A 24,680-nucleotide genomic window follows, 5' to 3' on the forward strand; every position below is an offset into this window, starting at 1 on the left:
GGGAAAATGCTCACCTTCGATGGCCACTGGCCTGCTGGAGAAGTGTGCTCTTCACGGATTAATCACGGTTTCAACTGTACCGGGCAGATGACAGACAGCGAGTATGGCGTTGTGTGGGCGGGCGGTTTGCTGATGTCAACGTTGTGAACAAAGTGCCTTATGGTGGCGGTGGGGTTATGGTATGGGCAGGCATAAGCAACAGACAACGAACACAATTGCATTTTATCATGATACTGTGATGAGATCCTGAGGCCCATTGCCGTGCCATTCATCCGCTGCCATCACCTCGTGTTTCAGCATGAAAATGCATGGCCCCATGTTGCAAGGATCTGTACACAATTCCTGGAAGCTGAAAATGTCCCAGTTCCTCCATGGCCTGCATACTCACCTGACATGTCACCCATTGAGCATGTTTGGGATGCTCTGGATCAACGTGTATGACAGCGTGTTCAAGTTCCCACCAATATCCAGCAACTATGCACAGCTATTGAAGAGGAGAGGGACAACATTCCACAGGCCACCATCAACAGCCTGATCAACTCTATGCAAAGGAGATGTGTCGTGCTGCATGAGGCAAACAGTGGTCACACCAGATACTGACTGGGTTTCTGATCCACACCCCTACTTTTTTGTTGTTGTTGGTATCTGTGATGCATATCTGTATTTCCAGTCATGTGAGATCCATAGATTAGGGTGTAATGAAATGTTTTGAAATTGTTGTATGTTGCATTTATATTTTTGTTCAGTGTACTGTGTGTGTACATATATACAATTTAAGAGTACAGATCATTGTATGGGACATTAAGCCTATACAAACGTTTTTGAGAAAGATAATTTGATATATACATTTTTTTTGTAAATTTATTTATTGGTTTCTTTTCGTTTTGATAAGAAATGAAAATGCAATGAATTTGTTGATGTAAAAATCGAAATGTACCCAATTTTATGTTGTGTCATTATTGTATTTGGGGTGGGTGGGGTCGCGAGAAATTATTGGGGGAAAATGGGGTCTCAGCTGAGTTTGAATGCCACTATAATCTGATAGATTTTAAAAGGGCATTTGTAAAGGTAACTGAGGTACCAGCAGAATCATTCAAGTACACAGGTGACTGAGTCCAATAGGATTAGGCTACATCGGACATTCAGACACCTCTGTGGGTCGGAAAACAAATGTTAGGTTAACATTAAGGTAAACCATAGACAAAGACAACAACAGGCTTTTTACTGTTATTTTCATTATATTTCACATAGCCCATAGAGGGGGATTATTCACAGCGTGTTCCAACATGAGGTACGGGCAGCATTTGGACAAGTCACTTTATCCTGACATTATAATCAATAGCAGTTCGCATTGAAACCACACGATAATTACATGGTGGCATTTATGAAAATAAAATGATACCTTATAGATTCATTTTTATTTTTATAAAATGCCCATTCAACAACTGATGGGGCGAGCCCACAAACATGTGATGCACAGACAGGTGACAATTAATTGACATTCCCCCTCGTCATATTGGACAGACAGGTAAGCAACCAGTATTGACAAGGCGTGGGTAGAGTCCGTCCGCGGGAAGATATTTTTATTTAATCCAAACAACCTTCTGTATATAGGCTACATTTATTAGCCTTATCAAAATCGGATTAGTGATTAAAGAAAACATTGATTGCATTGGAGTCTCCTACACTGGACTGGCTACAAGAGAGCGACGTCGCGGGCATTGAAGTGGCGTCCGCGGGCATGGGTTTGGTGTCTGCTGTTGACCACTGAATATGGCGGAGCAAAGACAAGATATGTACATAGAAGGCGAGCTCGCGGGAGATCATTACATGGAGGACCCGGTATGTAAGAAAACATAAGACAATTGCATTCGGCCTTGCGTGATACAATTTGCAGGCTTGCCTACTGTTTTTTTTCTTGAATGCGCAAATGATTGTAGGCTACATAATGTAGGGTTTAGGGATATTCCAGGTAGCCTATTGTATTATTACTGCAGCACATATGCTATGTCCCACCTATGTTACCTGATTGATATGAAGGTTTTGTATGTTTTAAGCTGCATTCTTGTCACAATATATCCATCCACTGGGGCGCGCCTGCGTAATGTGGCAGCAGCAGCATGTGTGGTTCTGAACAACAATATAATTGCATCCTCAAACAACTAACGTTACTTAAGACAGCTGTTCATATAGGCCACTGAGATGCTAGGCATATGTGGGCCCGCTGCCACAGAACCCGAAACCTCTAGGCACTTGCTCATCTCATGCGTTTCAGACATGTTTTCATGTTGTCTGAAAGTTTTTTTTTTTTAATGGTCTCATACTGCATAGTCGTTATGATACTGCATGTTTCAGATGTTTTGGCATTTCCCTTTCCATATAGGAGCTTGAAGCCATCAAGGCACGGGTGCAAGAGATGGAGGAGGAGGAGCGGCTGAGAGCAGTGCAGTATGAGGCGACAGAAAGCCAGATCCAGGCAGGTGAGCTCCTGTTCAACCTAGCCAGCTGGCCCACACCTGAGCCCATCTGCTGGGCTGGCCTGCCACGGTGTGGCTCACATCATTGCCCAATGAGATGAGCAGTGACCCGCAGCGTTCCAGAAGGGTATCCTCATTGCCCAAGGCCCTTCAGCCTCTATTTCAGGTTATCCCTTCCTCTGATGGAATGGGGCTGTCTCTCTAGTGTCTTCTTGCAAACACCTCTTGATAAATACATCTAAGTAGTCCACAGTTCCTCTAGGTGTTGTAATTAGTTGCTTTGTGTTTGCTGTCTTTCGATTTCAGTCGTGTGCAATATGCTCCAGTGTTCTCTTCTGTTCAAAACAGCAGGAATGTTCTATACAATGACCCATGAGGAAAGGATAGATGCTGACAACAGATCTGTCTATGTGGGGAATGTAAGGTTTACTTTTTTAAATGTCTACATTTTGCATTCATGTCAAGTTATACACAATTCATATTTGATACGATATCCACACAGTAACTGAGGGTCCTCATGCATAGACTCATGATATTATATGGAAATGAACAGGTGGAGTATGGTGCCACTGCAGATGAGTTGGAGATCCATTTCAATGGCTGTGGTCCTGTCAACAGAGTAACCATCCTTTGTGACAAATTCTCTGGCCATCCCAAGGGGTGAGTTTAACTATCCATCCCATCACGTGGGACATCAGTTTCAATGCAAAGTCCAGTTAAAAATAATTTATGCACCATTTTATTTGTTTCTTGGACATTTTGTATGTTCTGATTTACAATTTGAGTATGTTATTGTGTATAAGTTGACAACTTTCTTTCTCCCAGTTTTGCATATATTGAGTTCCATGACAGGGACTCAGTGCAGACTGCCATGAGCCTGGATGAGACCGTATTCAGAGACCGAGTCATAAAGGTTAGTAGGAAGGGAAACCTAAATTCAAAACACACTTGATTTGACGAAGTTGCACATTCATGAATAAATTGAGCTGAATTAAGTGTTCCTGTTAATTGTAAATGATTCCAGGTCTTTTAGGTTGTTTCTGTGGCCTTTGCATTGCAGGTATTGCCTAAAAGGACCAACATGCCAGGAATCAGCACCACAGATAGGGGGATTCACAGAGGTGCTCGATCCAGGGGACGAGGTTTCCACCCACCCAGATACAATGGGTATCAACAAGGCAGGTTCCGATACAACACTGGCCCCGCCAGGTCAGTCTCACCACACCCCTACGGGCCCCCAGCTGGGAAGAGACACTGGGGGGTTCCTGAGCACCGTGAGCAGGGCCCTAAACGGCACCCATGTCTTCTCCTCATAACCCCACCCACTGACCACTCGAGGCCAGGGCACACTGGACACATGCACCCGCAGCAACACTACTGAATCACACCTGGATTCAAGTGATTAATAAACATGGAATGTGAGTTTCAGGAAATCGTGACTTGCTCGTCTCTACTCATTTGCAAATTATTTTCCATGCATGTTAATGGGCAGAAATTGAGACAAGCACAGATTTCAACCTCATTGAATTAAGTCATATGGCATCTTTTGTTAACAGCCTCCATAAAAAGTTATTGCAACTTAATCCTAACAAGTCAGACTTTGTAATGGCCATTTTGTCCTCTTATTGTCGGGGAAATGGGAGAGGCCAGCCTTGGTTTGCGGCTTATTACTGTAAAAGCTTGTGCCTATGGTGGTTTATTTTAGTTGAGCAGTTTTACTGTGCAATTATTTACCCCAAGAACTGTTTGACTGCACAGCCATTTGCCATGTCAGATACTTTTTTTGTAAGGATGTTTTGATCAAATCACTCATTTTGTTGGTGTGGCTTTTGAGCATAGTAATTGTAAAAAACACAAATGATAAAATTTGCATTGTGATTGGCTTTCTTTTGTATTTCTTAACTATATTGACATGCAATTGGCAGTTTGCTTCAAGTACATAGCTCAATGTTTATCACTGTATATAATGTCAAACATCTTTGCTTTAGAAATTAATGAATTACACTTGATAGTGCTTCTTTGAAATGGTGTAAATGAGAGGTTCTGATGGACATAGTTTATTATGAAGCAACACGAAAAGGTTTCAGGAAATTATGTACAGATGTTCAGGAGGATAATATCAGCTAGCTTGCACCATCATTGCAGACACCATGCTGTCAAAGGCCCTGGAGGAAAAAAGGTAAATCAGACAATGACAATAGCAATTTTGATATACACCATTGCATAACTAACACTGTGGTAGGGATAACTTACTTGGACTGAATGGTGTCCCCAGGATTGTAGAATGGGTTGCACATCACATCAGTAAATGAGTTGTGTAGCTTTCTGAACATCTGAAGGAAACAACTGTGTTAAGTAGTTTCATCAAAATGATCATAAACTGAAGCAATCAGATCCCCTGAAAGCCATTAAGATAACATAAGAGAACCATACAGATGATTCAGGGGTTGACTTACACTTCTAATCTCATTGTCCCGCAGAGATGTGTTTGACGAGTCCACAACAATGACAAACTTCACCTTGGAGTTTGTCACAGCCATATCTGGTATGTTGGTAAAGGAGAATATTTTCAATTTGATAGGAGAAAAAACATGCAGACAGGAGTGTAATACACTTTTTATCATATGAGAAGGATACACTTTGTAGTCCTCCGTTGGGTACAGCAACCCAAGGTAAAGCTCTCTCTGGTCTGCCATAGCTTTGCCGACTGCTGAAATCTTCTCTTCCACCACATCCAGAGTGGTATGCACTGTGTAGTGGAACTTCAGTTCATTCTGTACGGGTACACTTCGGATGTACAGAGGATAATTCTAACAGAATAGGGAATTAGTGCAACTTTCCATAATAAAGCCTAAATTCATCACAAAATAATCTATATAACTGGCCAAATATTTGCAGATAATGTCTATGGTGCTGGACCACAGGTTGAGAGTGGCAAGCCTTTTGTTCCAGCCCAATACTAATACACCTGAGGGCTTAATGGTGAGCTAGTTTGTTAACATTGGGTGTGTTTGGCTAGAAAAAAGCTTCAACCTTCTTTGGTTTGGACCAATATTGAAGAACAGTGATCTGCTAGCTATCTGCATATTAATTGAATAAGAATAGCTAACTATGTCCGGACCTTCACCTGAAGTCGGACTTGATGCGCTATTATTGCACGCTTCTCTCTCAAATGAACTCTACGATAAACCATACTCAATGTATCTAGTTAGCCCAGTTGGCTAGCTAACGTACTAACGTTACCTAGTCTTATAGCATCACAGTCAACACTCAGGTTCGTAGAGGGGTTGGGTTAAATGCGGAAGACACATTTCAGTTGAATGCATTCAGTTGTACAACTGACTATGTATCCCCTTAGAGGCTAGTACATACAAAAACGAAATTCAAATGTCGATGTAAATAGCGTTGTTTCATTTCACCTCTTTAGCGATGACAGCAATACAGACCGCCATCTTGGAATTATGTCTGCTGTGCCTGCCAAGACGTATCACGTGACTGTGTGATAAATGAAGACAAGTAAGATAACTTAACTTTAATTTTGTGTAACTGTTTATGTAAAATAACGGGACTTATTATAAATACTTTAATCGATACAAAAATGTGTTTTCAAGCTTGACTACATCGGGCAGTAAAGTCAGCTTTACCATTTGAATATGCGCAAGTGTTGCGCTAAAAACGCTCGTGAAAGCAAACAATGAGAAATCGTCATGTGCTTCCTGAATGTGTTATCATGTGATCACTGCAATGGATGTCTGTCCAATTCAAACGTTGATATTGTTTGTAGTTTAATATGTGGTTTTTGGGCAAATAATCCTTCAAACAAGTCGACTCCGAGCATTGTCATCATTCTTATGGATGACGTAAGATGTTGATGTATGTTTCGTTTGGGGAGTGTTACTTTTGTGGCATGAGACTTTTTCAATTTTATTTCTAAAAACTGTGGCATGATTACTCAAATGGAAAGGCTGTGTCTACTCTGATTATATGCCACGTATACTTGACACATATTGACATACAATACTACACAGCATGCAAACATGTGCTTGGTATTTGGTCTCTGTCAGGAAATGGCAACCATTTCTCTGCAACTCTTTGTGATGGTGTAATGTAAAGTCTGCTTATCATAGCATCATGATCCACTGTCATTTGACAGCTAGTTCCTCTAATGTTTAGATGGGCTGGGGAGATGTGGGGGTGTTTGGCCAGCCCTCCAAGGAGACCCCAAACCTTGACTCCATGGCTGCACAGGGGATGCTGTTCCCCAACTTCTACACAGCTAATACTTTATTAAAATCCCAATCTTCTTGAATTCATAGTCTGGAAAGCTAGTATCCGGAATTGGCACCACATGCATAAGAACCTGACTGTCAGTGCGACAATCAATGATGACAATTCAATAATATTGTCATTGGAGAGGAATAGTTGCAGTGATGATAACGTCACTGTGATTAAGTGGGATTTGGGTGAGAGGTTGGTGGTAGGTGCAGCCAGGAATCCTTCAAAAGCTTTTTGAAACAATGTGATGCATATATCAGAAGCCTAAGCTGTGTGTTCCTGGGTGATAGAGGGGAGAAGACTCATTATGCTAATAGGGATAATACACTATTGAAATATGCTAATGATACCTAATTTGGGAATTTGAATGAACGTGTTATGCAAAATAGATCGACCCTTTTCTTTTTTCTAATTAATATTTAAGCAAATAAAACCTAATCAGTTGCTTATCTCATATATGTGTGTGTGATGTGAGTGCCTGAAGGAAGCAAAGTGCATCATACCTGGCTATTTGTATTAACGCCACGGAGAGGGTATTAGAGGATTCAGCCACTGAATGTTAATTAGAAATGTAATCATACTGAAATGGTACGTGGCTTAATCACAATATCCAGGGTGAGCTCCCATATATATATATATATATATTTGTATTTGAAAATATAGCCTGACGCAAAACCCAAATGCAAAGCTCAACTCGGTTCATACATACTGTACCAGTCAAACGTTTGGACACACCTACTAATTTAAGGGTTTTTCTTAATTTTTACTATTTTCTACATTGTAGAATAATAGTGAAGACATTAAAACTATGAAATAACACATATAGAATCATGTAGTAATCAAAAAAGTATTAAATGAATCAAAATATGTCTGAGATTTTTGATTCTTCAAAATAGCCACCCTTTGCCTTGATGACAGCTTTGCACACACTTTTTTTTTATTAGTCTTTTTATTTTTTATTTATCATTATTATTTATTCATTTTCTATCCCCTTTTCCCCCCCCTGATTCCGTGATATCCAATTGGTTGTTACAGTCTTGTCCCATCGCTGCAACTCACGTATGGACTCGGGAGAGGCTAAGGTCGAGGGCCGTGTGTCCTCTGAAACACGACCTCGCCAAGCTGCACTGCTTCTTGACAAAATGCTCGCTTAACCCGGATCTGACTAGTTATATACTGTGGAACTTTATGTAAAATCACATGCAGCCTCTCCCACTTTAACTACGCATTCAGCTGATCATTTAAATTGTTTATCAAAACATGATGTTGATGTCTCTTATCCTATTACTCCTCAGCCAGAGCTTCACTTCTGACAGGACGATTACCAGTTAGAAATAGATTCTATACCACCAATGCCCATGCCAGGAATGGTGAGCTCTCACTCTGTCTCTCTTTTGAGTTATATTTTCCTTGCTGCTTTTCCCCACAAATTAATGTAACCCCCGACCTTTGCAGCCTACACACCCCAGGAGATAGTAGGAGGGATCTCAAAGGATGAAATTCTATTACCACAGGTACTGAAGAAGAAAGGTTACGTCAACAAGATCATCGGCAAGTGGTGGGCACCATTCATTTTGATCTCATTTGAAGTGCTAACAATAGTGACAATTCTAATTCTGTGTTTCTCCTTCCCCCATCTTTTTTCCTGGCCTAAGGCATCTTGGTCACAGAGCTCCTCACCTACCTCTGGAGCATGGTTTTGATGAATGGTTTGGTGCTCCAAACTGCCACTTCGGGCCCTACAACAGCAGCGACAGGCTTAATGTCCCGGTCTACAACAACTCTCAGATGGTGGGAAGGTATACACACACACACACCCCGCACACACTCCTACTCTCACTCACTCACTCACTCACACAGAACAGAAAACATAAAAATCCTCTCTCCCGGACTCTTTCAGTGTTTGGCTCGGCTGGTTGCTCCTCTGAATGAGGAGACTTTTTTTTACTCCTCTTCTCTGTACCAGCTGCGCTTGTGTATTCCATTTTCCGCCCATTTGTTTTCCCCAAAACAGCCATATGTGTATTCAGGGTCATTGGCGCTAGCAGGCGGGCGCTTTCTGCGCTTAGCCGTGGGTTTAATCAGCATAGCGTACCTGAGCCTGGACAGACGCACACACACGCACCCAGGAGACGGCAGGTTGCGTTGGCGGTGTGTGAGGACACCTGGAACAGCCCGAGCATGAGAGAGACGGCGGGCGCTGCTGCGTCTACCGTTCCACGCTTCAGTACTATCTCATAACAGTTCCCCTGCTCTTCAGAGACTTCTCAAATCTGCTTCTCTAAACTCCCCTCTAATCACAGCCTGGGAGGACGGGCTTTTCAAAGTCTGCTGCTGGGTTTTTGGAATAAAACAAATTGTTTATTAAATAGCCACGGTGTGAGTGTTGTGTATGAGTCCTATTTATAACTAATAACTATTGTACTTATGTAGATGACATGGAAACTAATGAACTACGTTTGTTTTCCAGATACTATGAGGAGTTTGGGATCGATAAGAAAATTGGAGAATCTTACCTTACACAAATCTACTTGGAGGTAAGTGATTGAGTGGCAGATGTCCGTCCCAGTTCTTCCTTACAAATACTTCTTGTAATAGGAATTTCCAGGTGAACAAAAAGGAGAGCAGTCATTGATGAAGTCAATCAAAACCAATCCAGTTTAATTACAAGTTACAACAGGGAGACACCACCAACACAAAAGCAGAGAAAATGTCTATCTAGCCTTTTCTAAGCAGGCCCTTATATTCTAATCTCACAGCACCAATGTTCTGTACACACCTGCTGAGAGGCATGTAGGAATTCACAACATCAACTGCTACAGAATCGCACACTGTCACAGAATATCATAACAATCAATGTCCTCGGTCTTTGTACCTCCAGTCTAGCGTCAATCACTATCAACAGCAGTGGCTGTTCTAGCTTGTATGGCCCTCTTCAGCAACTCGTACTTCTGAGTGGGAGACCTTCCCAGGCAGTAGCCTGCCTAGCTCACAAACTAGAATCAGGGCGCCCACTCCGACAAGGTTAATATACCCACAGTCCCATACAGTGACATGATATCATTGACGTGACGTGCAAATGAGCGATAGAAAACTGATCGCGAAAATGTCACCATTCCCCGCAAAATTGTGCGGGCGCCCCGTGCAAGATGCCGCCCTGGGCGGCTGCCCATGTTGCCTATACCTAAATCCGCCACTGATCAACAGATATGAGAACCATCCATAACATTCAGTATCAAGTCTAGTTACCATCAACCCATACACAAATGAGTGTCCCAAATAGAACACTGGAAATCATGTGTATTATATAAAGGGAAAAGTTATAACCGCTTCAAAACAGTTCCTAGGGAAGAGCCAGAGGGGGCAGTAGGATCACAACACTTGAAGCTACAATCATAATATGTCAATAATAATGTCATATATAGAAACTGACACTGTGAAGTCTTACACAGAGACATGTGATGTGTTGCTGACTAAGCACGGAGCGTTTCTTCCAGAACAGAGGGTTTGGACACACTCTTGGTTATTAACCTGTATCATTGTTGGCTTTGTTGATCTGGCTATTATAGGACCTAATTAGTATATATCTCTTGATGATTTTCTACCCCGGTACAGTATTTCTGTTTTTGTACAATGTTTACCAAACTGTCTTGTTGTTTTAAAGCTCTGCTTAGATCTCTGGGTCTTAGGCCATTGATTTAGGGGCTTTGTGAATGTGTGAAGTGGATGAGCTGTGCCTGCAGCAGTGTTACAGCGTGGGGAAGGTCATTAGCATGAGCCACTGCGTATTCTACTAGGTGATCTATTGCCCATCTCACACCTGGAAACGTGAGTGGAATTAGATGCCACTTGGAAAAAGACTCACGGTATCAACATGAAGATTCAAAATCGAGAATGAGAAAAATATTGTAATAATGAAGGGAAGAAAAAACCTGTTTCTTGCTCTGAGGATATTTGTCAATTAAATGTAGATTTTTCACACCCCTTTGCCCCTCTGTGGTTGTGGGGAGGGTAAAGGGATGTGTTGCTCATCTGGGCTCAGGTCACTTAGTATTCCTCTCAGTCTCAGTGAATACTCAGGCCTCACTAAGCAGGCATTTCTTCAGAATGCCAAATGAGGTTTTTGTTGACAGAGAAATGGATCAGAGATGAAAAGTGTTAGCCAGGTGCCTGGGATAGGTGGCTCACACTGAGATGGAATACTTTTCTATTTTTTCCAACAGGCTTTTAGTCCATGTTTTCTTTTGTGAAAACTCTTGTTGCTAAATACCAAATGTTTGATAGTAAATACCTAATTTACCTCCATGTTTTCTAGGATATTGTAGCTTGGTTGATGGTTTTGCCTAGCCCTAGTGCCTACACAGACCTGTCTGTCTCTATGGTGAGTTGGGATTTGGCATTTGAAGTTCCTGAGATACTGTAGTTTGAATGGCTTGTGTGTGTACTGCAGGTACAGTACAGTGGTGGAGCTGGACTACAGTGTTGGACAGATCCTGTCCTGGCTGCGTGCTTAGGGCATCGAAAAGGACACCTTTGTGTTCTTCACCTCAGACAACGGGGCCGCAGTGATGTCCGGCCCCAAGCAAAGTAAGAGCTGCACGCCATGATTTAGTCTCTCAACTCATCCCCTGATACCAACAAATGCAATTCCATGCTGCTTTCTTACAGTTCTTGTATACATGCCTGTATGGATAGATGTGAGTAATGTACTCTATCTCTATGAGTAGTATGTGTGGGTATTTTCTTTGTTTGGGGCTCCTTTCAGTTGTGTATAAAGTAAGTTGTTTTAGTAATCTCTTTATCATGGTGCTTAGCGTGTGAGTGATGTTTCTGTCCCCTGAGGTGGCATTAACGGCCCGTTTCTCTGTGGGAAAGAAACTACGTTTGAGGGGGGCATGAGGGAACCTGCCGTCACCTGGTGGCCTGGACACATCCCAGCAAGGCACGGTGAGAACTATTTATTTCTCTCTGTTCTACCTGTCCGGAACATCTCCAGGTTCCAGGTGTTCTATATATGTTCTTGGTGTTCTACTTGTCTGGAGTTGGGGAACATCTCCTGGTATTTACACACAGCTGTGAGTCACTGCAGTGCTATCTGTTTGTAAGCAGCTGGGTTTTCAAGCAGGTACCACATTAGAAAGTAATTACAATTAGTCATTTCAGTAATTGTCTCTCTCATATCATTGTAGTTCTTTGTTTCGATTGTGTATCAATGTCCTCAACATCATCACAACTCAACTCTCCTCAGGTGCTGGCATTGCAAAAGCAAACACACCGTTTTTTTGGTTTGAGTGTGTGGGTGTCCGCGCTTGTGTGTGTCTGTGTGTGTGCGTGTGCAAGTGTGGACTTTTTTCGAATACTTTTTGAGGTGGCAAGGTTCATCTTCATAACTCCCCCCTTTCCTGTCTTCTTCCTCTGTGAGCCTGTGAGGAGGACTTTCCCCCTGATCCGCTAAGCCTGTGCGTTTTGCAAATGACTTTTAATTGTATTAGGGGCAGCTGTGACACGGGGCTGTGGCGCAGAGGGATTTTTGGAGGAGCGAGCGGAGGAAGTAGTCTGTAGGCTGAAGTAAGCCCTGCCCCCGGCTCATATCTGAGGGGTGTGCTGTGGCCTGATAGCGCTGCAGAGTGGCGAGGAAGAGGGGGATTGGGAGCGTGTTAAGCGGCTAATCTGTTTGTCTGTTTGCTGAGGTTGGATTGAGCTGTAATGAGGACTTCTGTATCTGAATATGCCAGGCGCACAGGATAAAGGACAGGAAAAAAGAGAAGTAAAGGGGTGGTTGGGAGAAGAGAGGGAAGGGTGCACCCGGTGCAGTGCTCCACAGGGATGGTTCTGGAAAAGATGGCAGTGCCAGGGAGGTAGGGAGGGTTTTGTATGCAGGGTCTTTGGTGTGCTGGTACAGTGCCATAACAGCTCAACCTCTGTGTGTACGTTTGTCTGTAGCACCTGCTGGTGGGTTAACTAGAGAAATTACTGCAGATGAAACACTTCTGAGAATGGAGTATTTTGAATGAGGCACCACTGTTATGCTGAAGAACAGGGATCATCAACTAGATTTAGCCGCGGGATGTTTTTGTCTTCAGTGGATGGTCAGGGGGCCGGAACATATTTACAAATAATTTGTAGATGGCAAATTGACCGCAAGAAGCCCAAACAGATATAATATTTGACTAAAAGATAACAATTCCAAACCTCGCTTACATTTGTATACGATCTCATACATCTCTCTATTATGCGTGGGAATACTTGGGAACAGATTTCCAAAATTATAATCACTTGGAGCTGATTTGCTGGGGTTTTTACAGTCTTTTTTACAAATGTATAATTTATAATAATACTTTTGGCCCGCGGGCCGCCAGTTGGGGAACCCTGCTGAAAGCCATCTGTGGCTTTAGTCTGTGGATCGGGCAGGAATACATGGGACTAGCTCCTCTTTGAGTCTATGACAAAGCAGATTTGTCGTTTGGGTTTTGTTTCATCTCCCTGCTGCTGCTGCGGATGGCCAAAAATATGATTTCCCTCTCTGTTGCTTTATGCGGCGCTGAACTCTCTCTGTTCATCTGCACATTGAAAAGTTTCATAAGCCCTGAACATAAATGCTGCACATAATGAACAGCCACACGTGCCACGTCGCTTTTGTTAGGCGGATTGCTGGTACAGAGGCCAGCAAACATTAACAAAGCCTACTCTAAATCGTTTCAGATTAAAAACTACAGCTAGGTTTGGTTGGTCCAGTTTCAGGTTAGGCTAGGTAAAGTTATCTTCTAACATTCTCACACTCATTACAAGAATATTCAACAGAAGATGAAGACTCCATTACAATCTGTCTGAACGCCAGTCTTACTGCACTGTGATTTGATAGATTAAAGTAACAAAAAAAGTTAATCAGTGTGTAGGTAAACCTAGCATTTCACCGTGACTGTACTGTACATACAGTTGAAGTCGGAAGTTTACATACACCTTAGCCAAATACATTTAAACTCAGTTTTTCACAATTCCTGACATTTAATCCTGGTAAAAATGCTCTGTTTTTAGGTCAGTTAGGATCACCACTTTATTTTAAGAATGTGAAATGTCAGAAAAATAGTAGAGAGATTTCTTTCTTTCAGCTTTTATTTCTTTCATCACATTCCCAGTGGGTCAGAAGTTTACATACACTCAATTAGTATTGGGTAGCATTGCCTTTAAATTGTTTAACTTGGGTCAAACGTTTCAGGTAGCCTTCCACAAGCTTCCCACAATAAGTTGGGTGAATTTTGGCCCATTCCTCCTGACAGATCTGGTGTAACTGAGTCAGGTTTGTAGGCCTCCTTGCTCGCACACGCTTTTTCAGTTCTGCCAACATATTTTCTATAGGTTTGAGGTCAGGGCTTTGTGATGGCCACTCCAATACCTTGACTTTGTTGTCCTTAAGCCATTTTGCCACAACTTTGGAAGTACGCTTGGGGTCATTGTCCATTTGGAAGACCCATTTGCGACCAAGCTTTAACTTCCTGACTGATGTCTTGAGATGTTGCTTCAATATATCCACATCCTTTTCCTGCCTCATGATGCCATCTATTTTGAGAAGTGCACCAGTCCCTCCTGGAGTAAGGCACCCCCACAACATAATGCTGCCACCCCCGTGCTTCACGGTTGGGATGGTGTTCTTCGGCTTGCAAGCCTCCCCTTTTTTCCTCCAAACATAACGATGGTCATTATGGCCAAGCAGTTCTATTTTTGTTTCATCAGACCAGAGGACATTTCTCCAAAAAGTACGATCTTTGTCCCCATGTGCAGTTGTCTGTTTTTTTTTATGGTGGTTTTGGAGCATTGGCTTCTTCCTTGCTGAGCGGCCTTTCAGGTTATGTCGACATAGGACTCGTTTTACTGTGGATATAGATACTTTTGTACCCGTTTCCTCCAGCATCTTCACAAGGTCCTTTGCTGTTGTTCTGGGATTGATTTGCACTTTTCGCACCAAAGTATGTTCATCTCTAGGAGACAGAAAGCATCTCCTTCCTGAGCGGTATGATGGCTGCCTGGTCCCATGGTGTATATACTTGCGTACTATTGTTTGTACAGATGAACATGGTACCTTCAGGCGTTTGGAAATTGCTCCCAATGATGAACCAGGCTTGTAGAGGTCTACAAAAAAAAATCTGAGATCTTGGCTGATTTCTTTTGATTTTCCCATGATGTCAAGCAAAGAGGCACTGAGTTTGAAAGTAGGCCTTGAAATACATCCACAGGTACACCTCCAATTGACTCAAATGATGTCAATTAGCCTATCAGAAGCTTCTAAAGCCATGACATAATTTTCTGGAATTTTCCAAGCTGTTTAAAGGCACAGTCAACTTAGTGTATGTTAACTTCTGACCCACTGGAATTGTGATACAGTGAATTAGTGAAATAATATGTCTGTAAACAATTATTGGAAAAATTACTTCTCATGCACAAAGTAGATGTCCTAACCAACTTGCCAAAACTATAGTTTGTTAACAAGAAATTTGTGGAGTGGTTGAAAAACTAGTTTTAATGACTCCCACCTAAGTGTATGTAAACTTCCGACTTCAACTGTAGCTCTAATGAAAGTGTTAGTTGTTAGTATTGAGGGACAGAGAGAGTTTTGAGAGATGTGTTGGAATGAGAGAGATGAGGTTGACGGCGGGAGCCGGGCACAGGTTCAAATTCCCCCGGTGACTGAGGGGCCACGTTGGGATGAGGCTGGCTGGCTGGGATGGAGGGGGAAAGGGGGGCTTTCCCCCTAAAACGCTGCTGCTGCTGCTGCCACCGTCACAATCCCTTTTGTTGTGTTTATCAGCTGGGAGACACGGAGCCTGAGTGCATTAGACAGGGATAGCAGGTCTGCCACGTCAGATAACTACCATCAGGGTTTAACCAAGAACTGCACAGACAAAAGGCTGGCAAAAAGAGAAAATACAGAAAGAAATGTACCGAATGGAGAGAAAAGTGTAAATGGAAATAAATGGGAGATAATGAAATGGTCTCTTACAACTATTTAGATTTTTTTTTAATGGTTTGCATTTTTTGGTGGAGGATTTAGGGTTACCTGTGCTACCTGGTAGTCAACTTCATTAATTGTTCTTTTTGATTTCTCTTTTTTTATGCCGTGTGTGTGTGTGTGTGTGTGTGTGTGTGTGTGTGTGTGTGTGTGTGTGTGTGTGTGTGTGTGTGTGTGTGTGTGTGTGTGTGTGTGTGTGTGTGTGTGTGTGTGTGTGTGTGTGTGTGTGTGTGTGTGTGTGTGCAGATAATGGAATGTGTTGCAGAGCCCTTTCTGGCTGGTGCAGTAGCTACGGGAGAAAAAGGAATTCATTTTGGTGGTGTGTGTGCAGGCAGCTGATAGGAGCATGGAGGCACATGGCGGGGCAGCTGCTCTGGGCTGATAGCACTATCTGATTGTGAGCGTGCCGTCTCCCTCAAAGGGCTGCTCAGGAGAGAATGGAATGGAAGATCAAGGATGACAGTGAAAAAAATTGCATTTTATCTGAAAATAGTTCAAAGTTTATAAATAAAATAAAGCTCTTCACAGGGACTGTGGAAGGGAGATAAAACAGCTAGCGCTAGCCCGGGCCTCATCTTCTCTCTTTCTCCTCACTCCCCTTTTTCTCCTAACTTACAGAGGCGTTTGTGAGGTTTATAATAAACCTGCGAGCGCAGATTATAGAGGAGACTGAAGAAATGCATCATCAGGACTCACCCCACCCCCACTCCACCCCATCCGCTGTAATGGTGGGCTTTCATAGGGGGCGCGTGCACGCTGTTTGCCATTGTGCTGTCGTGTTGGGTTTCATGCATGGAGAGGGATCCCTTGGTGTCTCTGCAGGCTGCTGGTGTATCACAGCCTCCCAGTAGTGTGAATCACTGTGCTCTGAGGAGAAGTTCTCTCTGCTCCCTAGCCCTGCTCTGATCACGGCGCTTCACAAGGCTGCCGCGCTGCGCTGTTCAGGGTCCTGACATGGACACTCACTGCAGCTTTGGAGGAGACGCTCATGCATTTTGACAGGATATTCATTGATTAAAGCAAATAAAGTGTTGAAATTTGGGAACAAAGTTTTTAAGATTTGTAATTAAATTGATCAGTTTGTGCATTGTTCTGGTGCATATGGATGCCCATGCAAGCTATCTAACTTCCTACAACAATCGCTGTTAAACTTTCATGTCAGCACCCTTAGACAATGTGATTCTATCTGAGTTTGAATTCCAGTGTGTTATGGTTCAATACCAGGACTATTTCTCCCATCTCCAGGTGAGCCAGCAGCTGCGGACTGTGGTGGATCTGTTCAGCACCAGTCTGTCTGTGGCTGGCCTCAGCGTTCCAGACGACAGGCTCATAGATGGACTGGACCTCAGCCCTGTCCTCCATAACAACACACTCATCAACAGGTTAGAACTCGCAGCTGGGAGAGGTGGTGGCGGTGCCCCCTGTAGGGAGGCTGCTGGCTGGGGCCCAGGGAGAGGGACCACCCTGGTGGATAAGGTGTTCCACCAAGCACATAATGGGATGAGCCATGGCAGCGTGGTGGTGGGGCGCGAGGGGGGGGGGGGGGGGGGGGGGGGTGCTGGAGCTGAGAGAGGGCTGCTGCTTATCACAGGAATCCAGCAGTCACCAATCCCATTTCACACCCAACAGGCCCATCTACTATTACCGCGGCAGCGGGATGATGGCAGTCAGGGTTGGGCCTTACAAGGCCCACTATTGGACGTGGAGCAACTCATGGGAGGAGTTTAACCAGGTGAGTCACTCTCTGTGACTGTAGTGTGTATTTCGCTCTCTTGCTGTCTCTCTGACTGTAGTTTATCTCTCATTGTCTCTCTCGCTGTCTCTCTGACAGTGGTTTATCTCTCATTGTCTCTCTCTCTCTCTCTCTGACTGTAGTTTATCTCTCATTGTCTCTCTCTCTCTCTCTCTCTGACTGTAGTTTATCTCTCATTTGTCTCTCTCTCTCTCTCTCTCTCTCTCTCTCTCTCTCTCTCTCTCCGACTGTAGTTTATCTCTCATTGTCTCTCTCGCTGTCTCTCTGACTGTAGTTTATCTCTCATTGTCTCTCTCGCTGTCTCTCTGACTGTAGTTTATCTCTCATTGTCTCTCTCGCTGTCTCTCTGACTGTGGTTTATCTCTCATTGTCTCTCTCTCTCTCTGACTGTAGTTTATCTCTCATTGTCTCTCTCTCTCTCTCTCTCTCTCTCTCTCTCTCTCTCTCTGACTGTAGTTTATCTCTCATTTGTCTCTCTCTCTCTCTCTCTCCGACTGTAGTTTATCTCTCATTTGTCTCTCTCGCTGTCTCTCTGACTGTAGTTTATCTCTCATTGTCTCTCTCGCTGTCTCTCTGACTGTAGTTTATCTCTCATTGTCTCTCTCGCTGTCTCTCTGACTGTAGTTTATCTCTCATTGTCTCTCTCTCTGACTGTAGTTTATCTCTCATTGTCTCTCTCTCTCTCTCTCTCTCTCTGACTGTAGTTTATCTCTCATTTGTCTCTCTCTCTCTCTCTCTCTCTCTCCGACTGTAGTTTATCTCTCATTGTCTCTCTCGCTGTCTCTCTGACTGTAGTTTATCTCTCATTGTCTCTCTCTCTCTCTCTCTCTCGCTCTCTGACTGTAGTTTATCTCTCATTGTCTCTCTCTCTCTGACTGTAGTTTATCTCTCATTGTGTCTCTCTTTCTCTCTGACTGTAGTTTATCTCTCATTGTCTCTCTCTCTCTGACTGTAGTTTATCTCTCATTCTCTCTCTCTCTCTCTCTCTCTATCTCTCTGACTGTAGTTTATCTCTCATTGTCTCTCTCGCTGTCTCTCTGACTGTAGTTTATCTCTCATTGTCTCTCTCGCTGTCTCTCTGACTGTAGTTTATCTCTCATTGTCTCTCTCGCTGTCTCTCTGACTGTGGTTTATCTCTCATTGTCTCTCTCTCTCTCTGACTGTAGTTTATCTCTCATTGTCTCTCTCTCTCTCTCTCTCTCTCTGACTGTAGTTTATCTCTCATTTGTCTCTCTCTCTCTCTCTCTCCGACTGTAGTTTATCTCTCATTGTCTCTCTCGCTGTCTCTCTGACTGTAGTTTATCTCTCATTGTCTCTCTCACTGTTTCTCTGACTGTAGTTTATCTCTCATTGTCTCTCTCGCTGTCTCTCTGACTGTAGTTTATCTCTCATTGTCTCTCTCTCTGACTGTAGTTTATCTCTCATTGTCTCTCTCTCTCTCTCTCTCTCTGACTGTAGTTTATCTCTCATTGTCTCTCTCTCTCTCTCTCGCTCTCTGACTGTAGTTTATCTCTCATTGTCTCTCTCTCTCTCTGACTGTAGTTTATCTCTCATTGTGTCTCTCTTTCTCTCTGACTGTAGTTTATCTCTCATTGTCTCTCTCTCTCTCTGACTGTAGTTTATCTCTCATTCTCTCTCTCTCTCTCTCTATCTCTCTGACTGTAGTTTATCTCTCATTGTCTCTCTCGCTGTCTCTCTGACTGTAGTTTATCTCTCATTGTCTCTCTCTCTCTTCCCCACACCCTCAACCAGCCATCCACAGTGCTCTCCAAAAACACACATTTGGTAGTCAGTGTTATCTTGAAAACAGCTCATCAAGTGGCTGTTGTGTACATCAGTGGCTAATGAATATTAATGAGGACACCCCACTTCACCAAAGTACTATCATTCATCAGCACTGGCTGTCGCTGGTGGAGCGTTCTCCCCTCCTGCTGAGTATCCCACTCCTCCCTCCTGTGCCCTGAGGAGTGAGAATGTGTTCTCTCCTCCTCTTGGCCCCCTTTAAAATGTGTCCTGCTCCTCTCCCTCAGAAACCTCTGTTTCAAACGTGCAAGTTTGCATTATGCCCCATCGGTTGCTTAAATTGCTCTCTCCTAGAGGGCCGCTGAATCAATAGCAGCCTCCTTTATCAGCTCATGTGAACTGGAGTGGAACTTCACAAATAATGGCGTCTGATTGCCTGTGTGTTGCCTATCGATTGGTGTGTGTGCGTGAGCGTGTTTGTGAATGTGTGTGTCTGCGAGCAAAGGATGGTTTGAAGGGGAGGCTCTGGGTCTCCAAAGCTGTGACTCTGAGAGTTAATGTGTCGGTTCTTCACCAGAATGGGCAGCAGGCATTCAGAGCTTTACAATGACGCTTGACCCTCACATCTCACCCGAGCATCCATCACACAGAAAAAACACTCTTTATTTCAAGCGGTTTTAAACGGGTCTGAATATTGTGCTGAAATGTTGATCCATCATTCAAGCTTACTATTTTCTTACCAGTTGTAAGTAATGTTTTGTATTTACTGTTTATGTTAAATTTAAAATAAAACAAGGATGGTGTGTCTTTTCTCAACTTGAAATTCAATCATGGCTTAATAGCCATGAGCTTTACTGTGATTTTTCTGGTGAAATCCAGGAGATTCAGTGATGTGCAAAATTAGACATTTCACAGGGTTAAGCGGTTTTCATCAGAAGCTCTTGTTGGATGGTGTGGTAATGGTGTGAGGTATTATATTGTGTTGGGAATGGGAGCGGTCTGTATCTGATGTTATCTGCTCGGCCTTGTCTTTGGTGGGTAGCATACGTTTAATATGACTCTTTATATAATCTTTTTCTTTGAGGAAAATATGAAACCAAAATTCTACTTTTGCATTCCATGTTATGTCCCTTGATTCTTCTTATAATGTTGGCTACTTTACTCCATCTTTAAAAGAACATTGCTTTATGATCTGCTATATTCTTAATACCATGGGAGATATGGAGTTCTGCTGTGTCTTCTTCTTGGATACAGATTAAAAGGGCTTTCTCACAGTCCAGAGGGATTTAGGCTCTTTTACATTTCAAAGACCAAAGCACAGAGAATGTGGGCAAGTCTGAATCATAGTGGGCTATGCAGTGTACTGAGGTGAGGTGTGTGCGCTCGTGCCTGTGCTCCTTTGAGCGTGACTGCTTGTGGTCCCAGAGGGGGGTAGGTAGAGTGCCTTACAGATGAGTGCTCTCTCAATATTAGTTGTGTTGCTCACAAGGGCACCTGAGGGGTATCCCCAGGGGGTCTGGAGGGGGCTGTGACTCAATCAGCCTCTGTCAGAGCCAGGCTGCTACCCCAGAGGAGGGGTGGAGGGGAGGAAGGTATAGGGGAGCAAGCCTGCACACTTTTGGGGGTCGGCATGACAATCGTACAGGCCATGGCCCCACATTCTGACTGGCAGATAGAGTAGCCACATAGGTAACAGCCACAGGCATACCGTAACCCCAGGGCAGAGAGAATAGGTTGACAGGTTTGAGGTGAGGAAGACATGATACTATATACCAAACAGATATAGTCACACACAGTATACACCATGTACTATACACATCTACACTCTGCTCCCTTGGACAGATTCCTCCATATCTTCAAACAGAGAGACGGCATCAGGGTCAGGTGTGCAGTGAGAGTGTCGGTCTGTAGGTGGACATCATTGACAGTCTTTTTAATTGAATTTTCTTTTCAAGGGCAGTTTCTCAGGGTCAGTTGAAATAGGTTATCTGTTACCACAACAGTCTCCATTGTCCTCTGTGAAGTGGGCGTTAGAAGCTAAAGATCAATTGTGTGTATGTGTGTCTACTCTAACAGGGCATTCACTTCTGTCCAGGCCAAGAGGTGGCAGGCGTGACCACCCACACCCAACAGGAACACACAATGCAGCCACTCATCTTCCACCTGGGGCGGGACCCCGGGGAGAAATATCCTATCAGGTGAGTGCTCACTAAAACAAACAAAGATTCCCTGGTGTACTGTTAGATTGTACTGAACGTAAAGTGAAAGGCAAGGGAAATATAGACAGGGCTTAGGGTTGGTCAGCCAATCTCCACACAGCTCAACAAACAGCAGGCCTCTGGTTAAATAAGACAAGACAAGAGAGGAGGGGGGGGGGGGGGGGGGGTTGTGGGATGTTGGTGGACAGAATCTATGAGATCAATACTGATCCAGTTGTGGGAAAGAGGCGCGGTGAGGACTGAAGATTGATCTTTGCAGCCCCAGACTGGCTGATTAAACACTATTCTTTGTGATTGCAAATAGCTCTTTAAAGCTCGCTGTCTTGCCTCAGACCCACTGCTAGAAGTTAAAATTGCAAGACAAATTGTTCTCATATAAATGGAGAGGGAGTGCTGTTTAATGGACTTTTGTGTGCCTTCGAACATGACCCCTTAGTGGTGTAAAAAACAGTTGGGTGTTTTATTTAGAATACCTTTTAATTTTTCTCTATACATTAAATGTAATTGTGATGGTGTAAAAATGTGGACAAAAATGGCCTTAATTGTACAAAAGAACCATTATTCGGCAGCAGGGAGCCTAGTGGTTAGAGCGTTGGGCCAGTAACCGAATGGTTGCTGGATCGAATCCCCGAGCTGACAAGGTAAAAATCTGTCATTCTGCCCCCGAACAAGGCAGTTAACCTACTGTTCCCCGGTAGGCCGTCATTATAAATAAGAATATGTTCTTAACTGACTTTCCTAGTTAAATAAATGTTAAATACATATGTTATATTTTATATACATTTTTTAAAATTCATTTTTTCTTTCACTTTTTTATTGGCAAAGACACTCAGAGATGAACAAAAGCGTGACATACATTCATATAGTTTCCATAATGATTTGATGAGGGAATACAATTTCCTATTATCTAGCTTTCTCTCTGATCTGTCTTCATTCTCCTTAATGTTTTCTTCAGTCGGATTAGCTCCTGTCCCCCATGCTGTTTCACACCCTCTGGCTGGCTCCCTCCCTCACCATCTCTCTATACGTCTCTCTCTCTCTTTCTTCCTCTCTCACTTTATCACTCTCTCCTCTCTTAATCTCCCCGTACTCCTTTTCTCACTTGAAGGGAGATGGAATAATTAAACATTCATGTTGTTTTTGATCAGCCCATCTCATCTCTGCTCTCTTCCATTCAATCCGAATAATTAAAAACAGAGAAATCTATAGCAGTGTTGTGTTGAATGGGTTGGAGCGTTTATTTGGCCGTGTCCCAGACTTATGGAGAGGAGGAGCTGGTTTGGTACCTGGAGAGAGGACCCTGTGTCTCCTCTCCCCTCTCCAAGTGGGTGGGGGTCATTGGGGTGGACCGTGAGGTCACAATATTCCAGCCCCATCTCTCCAGCCCCAGTAATGACACCCAGCCACCATCCACCCCCACTGCCATCCCTCCCATCTCCTCCCTCTCTCTGTTTCCCTCTCTCCTGTCTGTGTGTCAGGCAGGCTGCTGGCCATGTGCTCCTTGGGCACCCAGCTGGACCGGCTGGCCGTCATTAATCTCTGTCTGCACCTAAAGAGCCACTTAAGATGATGTAGGGCCTGTCTGCACACATACCTTCAGTTGTGTGGCAGGCTGATACTACAGCAGTAACACACGCTGCCCAGGCAGTCGCTCCACTGTCCCAGCCTCTTAGGATACATGGACACACTCACTAGAGACCTGCTGCATGAATACAGAAGATGCTTTTCCATTCATATCTGAGTTAGGATTTTTCATATTTTGTCTTTGTCTTGTTATTGTATATCAAATGAGATAATCACAAGCACACAGAGATCAGCATTCTACCACTGTGAGATTTAGACAAAACATTTATTCCGATTGTCAGTGAATTTACGGTTAAGCGTTTTCAGACTGTACATGAGCACATTAAATTGTTCTTATTGGTCCTCTTCTATTGGTGTGGTAGATGACTCCTCATGTGGTTAGTAGATCAGTGGGAAGGTGTGGCTGACTGGGTCCAGTGTATAGTAAGACAGCCCAGTTCTCCCTGCCTGTGTCCCAGTGGGACTGGACTTAGTTCTGCCTCCTGCTGCTCTGGCTCACTTCCCCTGGGCCCTCGTCACCCTGTGCTGAGCACTTAAGTCCCAGCCAGCCTCGAGCTAATGTAGCGGGCAGCCCTGCACACTCTGGCCTCATCTGCTGCCGACTAGCACTTCAGCCCCCAATCAATAGTCTTCACCGATTTGCTCAATTTCCACAGGAGGAGGAGAAAGGGCAGAGGTATTTGATTGTCTCTTCAATTCCCTCTGCTTGATGCCTGCTGCTGTGTGCGTGCGTGTGTGTGTGTGTGTGTTCGCTCTACCAGTGGGGTTATGAATCACTAATCAGAGTGTGGTGACACACCTGAGCAATGCCGCCTTCCCCCTGGGTGTCATGCATTATAAATCAAAAGAGTTCATTTGCATGCAGCGTTATTATTATTCCAGTTTTTGCTTTAACACCAGTGGGCTAAGGGTTATAGTAATGATAATGAGGCTGTGCTGACTGGAGTTTTCTTTGTTTATTTGTGGAGAGGGAGGAGAGAAATAAATATGTTTTTATGTATATATTTTTAGGGTTAGGGTGCTCAATGCATGGACAAAGAATAGTCTGTTGACACAAAAAGGGCTGAGTGTACACTTTGCACACCACACAAAGCTGCTGAGAGGAGGACGGCTCATAATAATGGCTGGAATGGAGTTAATGGAATGTTGTCAAACACATGGAAATCACCATGTGTTTGATGAGTTTGATATGATTCCGTTCCAGCCATTACTATTAGCCTTTCCTCCCCAAATAAGGTGCCACCAGCCGCCTGTGTTGCACACTGTGTTTGTTCTGGCTCTGATGTATGGTTCTAATATTTAGTGAGATAAAGCAGCTTCAGAAGTTATCTGAAAACGAATCACAGTGATCAATACAGAGCAGAGAACAGATAGGATGGTAATGAAATCTCCATCATTTTGATCAAGATATTGTCTTTGGTCCATGAAGCGGAATTTGTGATTTCAAATACATACATAGTCAAATTTAATCTGAAATGAAACACTTGTTTCTATAGAAACCTTTACTCATTAAAGATATGATCAAGGCCATGGTATGTTGTGATTCTAGGTCATTGCACAGTATTGCGTCACCACGCAACCATAAGAAATAACCACCAAGCCAAGGCGGAGAGCAGATGGTAAGT

General features: G+C 43.6%; 3 protein-coding genes across 3 annotated transcripts; 2 read left to right on the top strand and 1 right to left on the bottom strand.

The window, feature by feature from the left end:
* Positions 1–1,773: 1,773 nt before the first annotated feature.
* Positions 1,774–3,894, top strand: LOC120025053 (embryonic polyadenylate-binding protein 2-B-like). The gene is made up of 6 exons (XM_038969491.1): positions 1,774–1,842; positions 2,384–2,476; positions 2,804–2,896; positions 3,031–3,137; positions 3,303–3,390; positions 3,538–3,894. Exons 1-6 carry the CDS (start codon positions 1,774–1,776, stop codon positions 3,856–3,858), a joined length of 771 nt encoding a protein of 256 aa, XP_038825419.1. The 3' UTR covers positions 3,859–3,894.
* LOC120025311 (trafficking protein particle complex subunit 2-like protein) lies at positions 2,915–5,948 on the bottom strand. Its single transcript, XM_038969805.1, has 5 exons — positions 5,897–5,948; positions 5,092–5,287; positions 4,934–5,019; positions 4,731–4,810; positions 2,915–4,642 (listed from the first exon to the last, which is right to left on the bottom strand). Exons 1-5 carry the CDS (start codon positions 5,927–5,929, stop codon positions 4,597–4,599), a joined length of 441 nt encoding a protein of 146 aa, XP_038825733.1. The 5' UTR covers positions 5,930–5,948; the 3' UTR covers positions 2,915–4,596.
* Positions 5,949–8,034: 2,086 nt separating this feature from the next.
* Positions 8,035–23,041, top strand: LOC120025054 (N-acetylgalactosamine-6-sulfatase-like; the record flags this gene model as incomplete). Its single annotated transcript, XM_038969492.1, has 9 exons — positions 8,035–8,122; positions 8,208–8,310; positions 8,408–8,551; positions 9,223–9,289; positions 11,203–11,334; positions 17,002–17,138; positions 17,386–17,488; positions 21,329–21,450; positions 22,954–23,041. Coding segments are annotated over 9 exons (984 nt in total), but the record flags the coding sequence as incomplete, so codon positions are not given.
* Between the last annotated feature and the right edge of the window lie 1,639 nt (positions 23,042–24,680).

This window comes from Salvelinus namaycush, chromosome 30, assembly GCF_016432855.1.
Source record: "Salvelinus namaycush isolate Seneca chromosome 30, SaNama_1.0, whole genome shotgun sequence".
Taxonomy (NCBI): domain Eukaryota; kingdom Metazoa; phylum Chordata; class Actinopteri; order Salmoniformes; family Salmonidae; genus Salvelinus; species Salvelinus namaycush.

Excerpts from the sequence above, each read along its gene's own strand:
- LOC120025053 (XM_038969491.1), top strand. The coding sequence starts at position 1,774 with ATGGCGGAGCAAAGACAAGATATGTACATAGAAGGCGAGCTCGCGGGA. Across the intron at positions 1,843-2,383 it reads ATCATTACATGGAGGACCCG|GAGCTTGAAGCCATCAAGGC; the intron begins GTATGTAAGAAA and ends CTTTCCATATAG. Across the intron at positions 2,477-2,803 it reads CGACAGAAAGCCAGATCCAG|TGTTCTCTTCTGTTCAAAAC; the intron begins GCAGGTGAGCTC and ends AATATGCTCCAG.
- LOC120025311 (XM_038969805.1), bottom strand. The coding sequence starts at position 5,929 with ATGGCGGTCTGTATTGCTGTCATCGCTAAAGAG. Across the intron at positions 5,020-5,091 it reads TCCTTCTCATATGATAAAAA|ATATGGCTGTGACAAACTCC; the intron begins GTGTATTACACT and ends CCAACATACCAG. Across the intron at positions 4,811-4,933 it reads GGGACAATGAGATTAGAAGT|ATGTTCAGAAAGCTACACAA; the intron begins GTAAGTCAACCC and ends TGTTTCCTTCAG.